Raw genomic sequence first — 12,012 nt, forward strand, 5'->3', positions numbered from 1 at the left:
AAAATCATTCAAAAATTAGACAATAGTTAGATAAAAATATGAGACTACAAATAAAAAAGAATTTTTTTAAACGACTAAAAATTAATAAATTTTTTTGTAAAGACTAAAAACAAAATTGTGATATTTTATAGATCTAAAAACTTATTAAATCAATAAAAAAAATTAAGATATTTTCAACATAGGGAATCACTTTGTTGAGCTGTTAAAAAATTACCTGCTTCCCCATGCAAATGCAAACACATCCCCGTTGCTTAGAGATTCAACACACCATTTAAATTCACATTCACGAAAAATTTATACAATATATAACATATTACCATTGGTATTTATTTTTTGCTGAAATTACCATTGGTATTTTTTCACAAAGTTATCTATTTTAATTTTGGGGGTTAAAGTGTATATTTTTTTTTAAAATTATATAATACAAAGTTTATCAGTCCATTGGTTCACCATGATCACACAAATAATTAACCTCATGAGTTGGCTTAATTATTTTAACTATGTAGGTCACACTCAATATAATTAATATTTTATTTGTCAATAAAAATATATTTTTCATTTAAACAAAGGATACATAGGATGGTGATCTGGAAATTATTCCATCAAACTCTTTGACCAAATTACAATCTAAATTGTCAATGAAATGATACTACCTATGGTATGTTCCACCTAGTTTCCTTGTGTGCTGGAATCCCACACATCATGTTATTTTGTTAGCCAAGCCCAAATCTTATAAATTGGCCTAGTAATTGAATAATCGTAGCAACAAGTAAAGGTTACAGGATTTGTTTGGCCCACCCACATGTGATTTGTACTTTATCAAATTTATTCATTTTTTGTACCAATCATCCATTCTGTAGAGAAACCAAGATGCACAACTAGATTTTTGTTTCTGGTCCACATAAGATTCTCCTAATCCATTCCTATTATAATGCATATCATATGTTATATTATATAGTACTACTATAAAGTAGACTCAGAACTGACATTTACCTAAACTTTTCCCGTTTACAATTAATTACATGGCATAATATGAGGATATGTTTGCTTTTATTTTATTCATATGATGAGGTCAGAGTTTTATGATTTACAAAAAGATAGGAAATTATCATGATTTAATATATGTTTTTTTTAATATAAAAAAGCAAACATGTACATTATCGAGTCTTGTCATATAGCATTAGATATTTGATTGGAACCTAGTGTATCATGAGGTAATTGATTTGTCGTAAGTGGAGAAATATGAATCTTAGTTTTCACAAATGCTTAGCGCATAAAGTTATTAGTGACTAAAGATGAAGATAGTTGGTGGTTCAAGTTACTTATAGAAAACGACTTTTGACATTGAATGGAGAATAAAACTTAACTCTTTCGAGAATAAAACAATTGATCATAATTGTATATATTATTGTACCCAATCTAAAAACAAAATGAAAATAATTTCCATAAAGTTACTTTCACTTGCTATGAGACTCTAGTGTTGTTGTAGCTGCTAAGAGAAAAAGACATAATAATGTAGCCGCTAAGAAAACATGCGAGAATAATAAAATAAACCATGGTTACGCTAAAAGCAGATTGTAACTAGTTAATCACACCATGCAATTCTCATGGCATTTTCCTTTGTTTAATTTTTTTTTTTTATCACATGACTCTCTCTTTGTATCTCTATCAAAAATCAAAAAGTAGAATGTGTACCAAACTTTATACTTTCTATATTAGTAAAGGATATTCCTTTTTTGAAAATATTTTCTATTTTTTAATTAAAAAACTTTTAAAGTGAATATTATCTAAATTAAAAATAATAAAAATGTTAAAAAATTATTTTCATTATTTCTAAAATACATATTCTTTAATCGACATTTTTTTCCATAACAATAATTCACTTTAAAAGAGTCTTTTATCAAAATAAAATAAATATACATTTAAAATAAATAAAAATACAATCTTTTAAGTTATAATTCAACTGATAAAAGACGATCATATCCCAAATTTTAATGGTATTTATTATCTTATCTTGCAAATCAAAAATTAAAAAAAAAAAAAAAAAAAAAAAAAACAAAAAATTTTTAAAAATTAAAAGGGGCTAAACCCCTCGACATTTTTTTCCATAACAATAATTCACTTTAAAAGAGTCTTTTATCAAAATAAAATAAATATACATTTAAAATAAATAAAAATACAATCTTTTAAGTTATAATTCAACTGATAAAAGACGATCATATCCCAAATTTTAATGGTATTTATTATCTTATCTTGCAAATCAAAAATTAAAAAAAAAAAAAAAAAAAAAAAACACACAACATTTTTACAAATTAAATGGAGCTAAACTCCTATAGCTTCATTTCCTACCCGTAAGCGAAACAGTTTCTTTTTCCAAGTTCATTGGAAGAAAATAATTTTATATTAAAAAATAGATAATTTTTTTGTCTCAGCAAATATATAATTTTTTATATATTAGTCTCTATTAACTTTATTTTGCTTAAAAGGGACTAAATTAGCCAACATTTGAGATTCTTAAAAATCAAATTGATTTTTTTTTTCCAAAATAGGTTGATATATTTTTGTTGGGACTAATTTGAGTATTTACTCAATCTAATATAAAAACATCTTTTCTCTAAGAATGGTATATAGTAGAGGTGTGGTTCAAAAAGAGTAAATGACACAGGAAACTAAATTGCTTATAAAATTGAGAAAATGCTTGGTAATGAGGACCTATATTTGTTGCTGTTGCTTATGAACAAAACATTGCAGCTCTAGTTCTCAATAATGACTGAGATGCTGAGTATTTGTCCATCTAAACTGATATATCAACTATCAAAATCAGAAGGAATCAAACTTCAAGCACTCCAATAACCAACATTCTCCCACTTTTCAGGTTGACTATATGGAAATTGTTTATAAACTTTAGTGAAAAATGACTCTGTTGTGCTATAGCCAGAAGCTATGGTTCATCATACATTCAAGACCGCAACACAACAAACAATGAACAAAGAAAATCTGGAATCTAGAGACAGAACTGGAAAAGAATTAGTTCCAGGAACATAAACAAAAACATTTGCAACCGAAGAAATTTACAGAATGAGGATGATGGGTCCTAAACTACATTACGCAAATGACCGGAGTCAAAATTTCAAACTTAGTTGAGCTAAATGTAAGGTAATATCAAAATTCTGCTTTACAAACGAACATTCTGAGGGACGCCAACGTGATGTTTATCACAGATTAAACATCACAGATAACAGAACGTCGCATCGCATAATGCATCCCAACATAATCCAAAACTAGAAAAAGAAAGTCTATGTGAACAGTTGGAACTTGGAACATTATCCCTTTTATTGTAACTAAAAAAACATAGTATGCTAAGATACTGGTTATGAGCAAATTGATAATCAAATAATAAAACTCACTAGGAGCCTCATTAATTAGTACTTGAGTGAATCAGGAATTCTAGTTGAATAAGAAGAAATACACAACTAAGTAAACATGAGCTTATTGTGTTCTTTTAAGCGGGGTTTACACGGAAATTATGGAAACTAGTTTATTTAGCATAGAGAAAATTAACCCCACATTGGAGTAAGATTAGAATTTTAAACAACTTCCTTACATCCAGCTTTTGAGTCTTCTATAGAATCAAACAATGTACAACTCACCTCTATAGGACACGGTGCGACACAGAGGATATGAGTCTTTCACAATAGAGGCTCTCAAATTTAGTACAAGAATTCACAATCATATGTGCCAATCAGATATACTTCCATCAGTTTTCTACCCACGGTAATGTGTATTTTATTGCCATTTGCAGAGATAAGCACCAAATTTGCAGTTTTTACCACCTGCCATGAATGCCAATTCAAAACTTCCCAAACCGTAACACTCTGAATTACATTGAACCGCAGCCGAAATCTCAAACATCCATGGGATAAATCAACATAGTTGTTTGGCAACATAGTCATACCAAACAACTACTGATTCAAACACAAGGATAATCCCTCGCAAAAGTGAAATCATGATGAATGTGAAGCCGGGAAGTATATATATATAGGCCACCGCGAACAAACACGGTAATTTACAGAACATAAAAGACTGCTGGAGCTTTTGGATCTGCATACTTCAACTTTAACATAGACTCCTTTACCAATTAGTAACATCAACACCAACACCAAGATAATCAACCAATTACCTCTAAAACAAATTAACAACTAAGAAGCTGACCAAACATCAAATACACCACCAATGACCCAACATTAAAACTAAGACAATTGAAGGTGCAATGCAACTAAGGAAAGAGACCAAATCACTATATTGTATTTTGTATATATATAATAACCGAAATTCAATCATCTCCGGTTGGAAACAAAGTAAGAACCTTTCTCCCTCCTGAAGCATTAGCTGATTCCATATCCTCCACATAACCACCAATAGGGTTATGCACTTGTGCCCCAATCCTATGAAGCTGCTGCTGCTGCTGATGTTGGTGTTGATGTTGCTGCTGTCTAGACAAAAAGGGATTCTCAAAGTGTCCATTCGGCGGCGAACCGAAATGCCCGACCGGCCGATGATACTGAGCAGCAGCCAACTGCTGCTGATGGTGAATGGCAGGAACAGGAACAAAAGGCATAAAATGATCCGAATTCGGCCGAGCAACGGGGTGAAGAAAGTGCGGCGGCACAGGCGAGCTAGCGAATAAGTGATCGGTCGCAGGGTCGTTAACGGAGGCGGAGCCACCACCGGAACCACCGCCACCGGCGGAGGGAATTCCCTGCATGCGTTTAAGATAAAGTCGATATTTTTGCAAGTGACTAGCGACGTTTTCTCTTGTTAAACCGTCGACACTCATGAGCTGCATTATGGTCTTGGGAACGGCGTTTTTGATACCGAGGTGTGCGACGGCGTCGACGAAGCGTTTGTGGAGTTGTGGGGTCCAGACGAGTCTTGGTCTTTTGAGTGTTCTAGCTGGTTCTTCTCCGGCAGTGCCGGAACCGAGTTCACCGGAATCGGCGAAATCGGTTGAAGAAGGAAGTGAAGAAGGTGGAGGAGGTTGTTGGTGATGTTGTTGATGATGATGGTGTGGGTTATTGTTGTTGATTGTGGTGTGTGGGTTTCTGATATCGAAAGCTATGGCAAGATCAGGGGTGATTAGGGTTTGTGATAAAGGCATGAGTTCTTCCGGTAGAGGGAGTTCTTCTGGTGGAGGGAGTTGTTCTTCCCATCTTGAAAACCGATTTGATTCTTCTTCTCTCATTGTTATTGGGGTGTCAATTTTTGGGGTTATTGGAGGTGGGTGTTGAATTGAAGATATGTGGAATTTTGTTTTTGTTTGGATGATTAATGGTTGTGATGAGGATTTGATTTTGATTTTGATTGTTTGTGAAGGGAGAGAATCTCTCTCTAGAATTTGATTGAGGGATTAGAGAGAGAGAGAGAGAGAGTTGGGGATGGGACTTGGGAGACAACAAGGTGGATAGTGGTGGTGTTGTTGTTGAGAGAGAGAGAGAGAGAGAGAGAAAGAGAGAGAGAAAGAGAGAGAGAGATCAGTGATTGGATTGTAGTGGGAGAGTGGAGAGACGTTCGAGGTGGATCTTGTTTTTTTCTCTCTTTTTGCCTTTTTATTATTGTTAGTACTACTCTTTTTTCTTTCTTCTTCATTTTCTTTTTCTTACATTCTCTTCATCTTTAATTCTTACTCCCATATTTTATTTTATATAATTAGAAAAATGTCTACTTAAATACACTCATATTAAATTGAGTTTTTTTTTTATATTATAGTAAGTTGAATATAGAACTTATGTTTAGATTCCATAACTATAAATCATAAGTTTAAATTAGAATAAATTTTAGTTTTAAAATCAATTTTATTAAATATTTTTTAAATATATTAAAATTAATTTTAATTCCTTCAAAAGTGAAACAACATACAATTAACGTGTGTTTGTTTTACTGAGAATTGAGTTGAATAAAATTTATTTTAATTGAATGTAATTGAATTTATATTAAATACATCAATTAAAATTTATTTTTATAAATTTGTATTATTTAAATAATTTGAATTAAAATTGTATTTATATATACTTACCTAAATGATTTAAATTGTATTTAAAATTAGATTTTGTTTCCTTTTAGATTTATGTTGCATTAAAAGAGTTCAATCTATAAGTTTTGTTAACAGTATTTAGTAAGAAAATTGTTGGGCTAAATGCATAATATTATAAACTTTCACAAAATATATAACATATATATATATATATATATATATATATATATATATAATTAAGGAGTTTTACTAAAAGTCAATGAACCCTTTTAAGTGATTATATCTTAATAACTCTTAATCATGGTTTGGTCAAGATTTAACCATTTAACTCTTTATTCTAAAATTCTTCTCATTGTATATGCTCTTCTCTCTCTATATGTATATACATTTTTTTCTTTTTGCCGCGTGACATATATTTTCTTTTCATATTAGATAATTATTTAAGTTTTATCAAATTAGTAAATTTAATATGATTCTATATTAATATTTAAATCTATGTTAAATTTACTTAAATCTTAGAAAATGTTGGGAAGTTAAAACGATTATAAAGAATACTATCACAATATTTATATACTAGAAAAGTTTATTTGGATTATCTACAATTATTTGAATAATTTTTATTTAAAATATATAAGATGTAGAATCGATTTACAAAATCAAGTAATTGACTTCAAATAAATTTACTTAAAAATGTATTGTTGAAGAGAATTCAAGTTATAATTTTGGTTATTGCAATTTCTTTTCTGACTTAAATGAAATCCAAATTACTAAAACTCATTTTTCTAATAATCGGATAGTTAAAACCGGAGAATGAATTTGCAGGCAAGGTACAAAAGTAGAAGTTATTTATAGTAGTTTCTTGATATTGGTGGGTCGATGCATTGTTTTTTAGACAAACAAAAATATATTCATTCATTTAAATTGATAGAGAGCATTGAAGACAACACAAATTATAAATTGTTAAAAGCTAAAATTAATGAATCTGTAAATATATTGCAGCATTCAAGTTAATAATATATAGTAATAAAATACTTATAAATATTTTGACATAATCAAAATAACTGAAATATTTATGTTTTTAAATATGTAAACACTGACGATTAAATCATTATATAAACCGCACACAATAAAAAAATCATTGCATTAAAACAATAAACAAAACAACGTATTACATTGAAACTGTGTGAGAACCACTTATAAAAAATATATCTAAATCACTCTCACTTTAGTGGACGAATAACAAAAGAAAAACCAAAGAGTTGAGAGGAGAGGCAGCTGCTGCGCTAGGTTAAAAAAATAGAATATGGGTGGATGCATATTGTGATCACTTTAACTTGCTTCTAATTAATGCCTCAAATTCTATCTTCAAATCCACATAAATCATTATGATATCAGTTGAACAATATTATTATTTTTAATTTAGAAGCCACCAATTTTATTTTCTTTAAAATCTAGTTCGTAGAAAAAAATAAAAAATAAAAAATTCTTAAATTAAAATTAAGAGTCTTCGCTAATCAATTGAAATAGTATTTAAAATATTCACTCCATTAATTTTTTTGTGTTACTTGATACGATATGATAGTTAATTTCAGATGTGACACTCAATATAGATGACACATCAATATCACATAAAAGAGACTATTTTATTTTAAATAATTTGATGTTCAATGACTACTTTTAGAGATTATTTTAACATTAAATAACTACTTTTAAGAAATGTTTTGAAAATTTAAAATTTTACCATCTCTCTATTTAATAGAAAGGTCTTGATTAAATACTTTCATAAAACCTTAGAATCGTTAACGACCATTATTCAAGAGAGGTTTAGAGTGAAGAGAAAAAGAGATGAAGAAGTGAGGGAGGAAAATAGATCAATAAAAAAGATAGATAAAAAATAAAGAGCAAATTAAAGATAGAGATTGAAGTAGAAGAGAAAGATAGTGGAAAGAGGGAGAGACGGAACAAAGGGAAACTAGGAAGAATAAATATGTAAAAATGAGAAAGATAGAATACGGAGGAAAAATAATAGAGAAAGAGAAGGAAATGAGGGATGGGAAAAAGGAAGGAAAAGGAAAAGGGGGATGATTAAAAAAAAGTGGGAGAGAAAGTATAAAAAGAGAGTGATAAAATAATTAAGATTAAAATAAATTGACTTTTAAAAAGTAGTCACTTAATGTCAAAATGATCATTAAAAATAGTTATTGAACATTAGTACGTGGCATCACATATGTGGTAACATATCACCTCATATTCTCTAAGAAAAAAATTAACAAATAAACTATTTTGATGGACGTACTTCAATTTCACAATGTTTTTGCTATTTTACAAATTCTAGAGATGAAAATAGTCTATCGTTGTAATTTCGATGACTAAATTAATGATTCACTCAATTATAATGTTGCATATACCCCTTTTGAAAAACATATATCTCTTTATATGCTTTTTTTTTTCTTTCAAAATTTTAACTCTATTAATCATTTCTTTACTAATTACTCATAATTATTTGCCTCTTTTTTTCTATAACTAATAAATAATATGATAGAAAAAAATACATTTACCCTCTTTTCTTAAGGCTAAAGTTGAAAAATTACAAAAAATGGAAGAAAACAAAAACAAAGATTGTTAACAACCTTTAGGTCACATATGGTTTTAGTCAAGAGGATGAGAGATGCACCACATATGTGTATTTGTAATTCAAGTCTCACAATGAGTGGTTCATTGATAAAAAAAATTGTCCTATAAGAAATGATGATGCTTTTAATTTTTCATGCAACATTATTATTATTTTTCAAATTGTACCGTATGATTAATATTAAATACATTACTTTTAATTTAATATTTCCTCTACTTTATATTTATGATAACAGTGAATAATATTTGATAAAAACAATTCAATAAAAGTATTATTAATTTTTTTCATTTATATATATATATTTTAATATGTATAAAATAATTTTATAATGTGTGTGTGTGTATATATATATATATATATATATATATATATATATATATATATATATATATATATATATATATAGTGAATATATGTATATATATATATATATATATATATATATATATATATATATATATATATATATATATAATGATTAAATGGATAACTAAATGTTTGAATGAATTACTATAATGAACAACTTTACTACTAGTGTATGTAAAATGCCACCATATATACAACATAGTGGTGTAACTTGTAAGTTTCGAAGTAAAATACATCCATATATGTTTCATTGATTCGGTAGTGTTTAAAATAAGTTTTGGAATACTTTGAGTACAATAAGGATAAAATATACGGGCATGGGAAAGGGTTGAGATTAGGAGAGATATACAAAGATTCTTCACTTTGTGAATTTTCTTTCTTGTTTTGTAGAAAGGGAATAATTTGAGCTGGTGTTTTGCCTTTCGCGGTGTCTATGATTACAAAGTTGTAATCTACTTTGGCTGTGTGTGAAATGAGGATACATGCACAAGGAAACTTAATGGGTCAAGTTGTATTTTTTGCCATTAATTAATTCATTAGATCAGATTTAAGAATCATTATCATACACAATAGTCCAAACTTAAAATAAAAAGTGACTAATTAATTAATGGATAAAATTTAATAGAACCGTTAGATCTAAATTCAAATTCAACTACATCCATATAAATCTTAATTTAATATAATAGGTTCAAATTTAATAGAATATGTTACAACATTATGAATCACATTTCAAATTTTTGTTGACATAAATATTTATATTTAAGAATTAGCTACTACAAAGACCTAAAGTATAAATAAAAATTGATAAAAACAATTAACTTATTTCTTTTTTATATTTTAAAACAGAGTACATAAATAATAATGATCATGTTAATTAATTTCTAAATTAAGGTATTTTTATTTAAAAATTAAAATATTTATATATGTATATATATATTAGAAAACACATGTAAAGTGTAAAATACACGACTTTTAAAATATAATATTTTTCTATTTTGTGTCTTAATAAGTGTGTAAAGGATATTGAAGCCTTTCCATCTTAATAAAAAGACAAGTAGGAATGAGTGTCACAAATTAATGAGAGAAGATTACTGCTAGGGCCCAAATATAATAATATTAATTAAAAAAAAAATTAGAAAAAAAAGGTAAAGTAAAGAAGTATGTATGATTTGTTTGTTTGGAGTTTTCACAGAAACCATGAAATACCCAGAAAGGAAGTGTTGCAAGTGGGATAGGTGTTGGGTGCAGAAATTGATTTATACCCCAATCAATCACAGGTTGCAGCATTAAAATAAGGTCGAAACACTAGACGCATGAAGTTTGTCTACCTATTATTAGCAAAATGAAATGGCACAATTATTGTACCTAGAAAGTGCATGTTTCCTTCAACAGTACTATTGGACCAATAGAATCAAACTAAATATGATAAGTGTACTACCACCCCCCATGTGCTACCCATGTTTCACCTTCAAAAATACCAATATCATGACAGGTGTATCTCTTCTATCATTAACATTTTGGCATTTATGACACATTATTATAGTAATAACTTTATAATATTATTTTTGCATTTTACTTTTCTCCTCTTCTCCTACCAGTACCAGGAGGCAGGAATATTCATGAAAAATATCTTTCACTTTAAGTCTATCTATGCCTAAAATTAGACATGTAGAACTCTCATTTTTCTTTTTCATACAACGGGTTGGACTTTACTCAAAAGAATATAAATCAACCACTTCATTTATACACATATATATTTATTATGAAACACTTCATTTATATTTTAATTAACAATAGGTTCCACATAGCACATGATTAGATTATAGTGTTCGATAAATGGGTTGAGAACGGTTACACAAATTTTTAGTTACAAGATTTAATCACATTCACAAAAGTTAAAAAAATAAAAAAAATAAAAGAATTAAATAATAAATTTTTAAATATATATATATATATATATTAAGTATGTTTAAATTTGAATTCAAAATATTATGACCATACAAGTATTTTTTTCTTGTATGTCTCAATTTTTAACACCATCTTAAACTTTTTTCTTTCTTTGACAAAAACATCTTGACATAAGACATGAGATAATAGTGTCGCATTGAATGAGATAACACATAGGACATGGCAATGTCTATAAGTAGAGGCAATTACCACTTTACAACTTTACAAATTAATTTTGTAGAGGTTCAATTATATCCAATTCAAAATTCTAAGATAACATCAGAATTTATACAAGATTCATCGGATTACCCACCATCAAACCACTCAAGATGTTCAATCTCGAACCTAAAAGAGTGTTGTTAAAAATTTCACATTTAATGAGATAAAATATGTCAATGTATTTGTAAGTGAAAACAATACTCACCTTACAAGTCAATTTTATAGGAGTTGAATTAAATCTAACTTAAATTTTAAGAATTATATATAAACAAAACACGATGAAATTGGAATGTAGTATTAAAAAAAAAATCATGTATTATTGTCTAAAAGAATTACGCCATTATTTTATGTGTTGAATGGGATAAAAATGCTAATCAAAAGTGTATTCATCCCTATCCCGACACTAAAATGTAAAATGAAATCCTACCTCGTTCTCAGTTTTTGTAGGAGAAGGTCAAAGACAACCCTAATAGCTTGTGTCATGTTGGACTTCCGAATCAGGTCATGAACATCCATGAAATGGGAAAGCTGACAAAAATATTAGACGATAGTCTGTTAATAATTGCAAAGTGGCTCTATCTAATCTTTAAATAAATACATTTATAAAATATGAGCCACCAAAAATTGTTGTGGTCCATATACAGTGCCTCAACTAATTAGGGCCATAAACATGTTCAAATGACAGTGACTTTTTCGCTGTGAATCAATACATCGTGATAAATTGGTAACATTTTTTTTCTCTAAGGTACAACGTCATGTTATTTTTCAAGCTTAGCTTATTTTCAACGGTGATTATGAAGTAACATGAAGTTGTACT

At 28.4% G+C, this 12,012-nt stretch overlaps 1 protein-coding gene across 1 annotated transcript; it reads right to left on the reverse strand.

Moving 5' to 3' along the window:
* Window positions 1-3,382: 3,382 nt before the first annotated feature.
* LOC101494139 (transcription factor MYBC1) lies at window positions 3,383-5,581 on the reverse strand. Its single transcript, XM_004493309.4, has one exon. The coding sequence runs from the start codon at window positions 5,240-5,242 to the stop codon at window positions 4,334-4,336; it is 909 nt and encodes a 302-aa protein (XP_004493366.1). The 5' UTR covers window positions 5,243-5,581; the 3' UTR covers window positions 3,383-4,333.
* Between the last annotated feature and the right edge of the window lie 6,431 nt (window positions 5,582-12,012).

This window comes from Cicer arietinum, chromosome 3 (assembly GCF_000331145.2).
Source record: "Cicer arietinum cultivar CDC Frontier isolate Library 1 chromosome 3, Cicar.CDCFrontier_v2.0, whole genome shotgun sequence".
Lineage (NCBI taxonomy): Eukaryota > Viridiplantae > Streptophyta > Magnoliopsida > Fabales > Fabaceae > Cicer > Cicer arietinum.

Excerpts from the sequence above, each read along its gene's own strand:
- LOC101494139 (XM_004493309.4), bottom strand. The coding sequence starts at position 5,242 with ATGAGAGAAGAAGAATCAAATCGGTTTTCAAGATGGGAAGAACAACTC.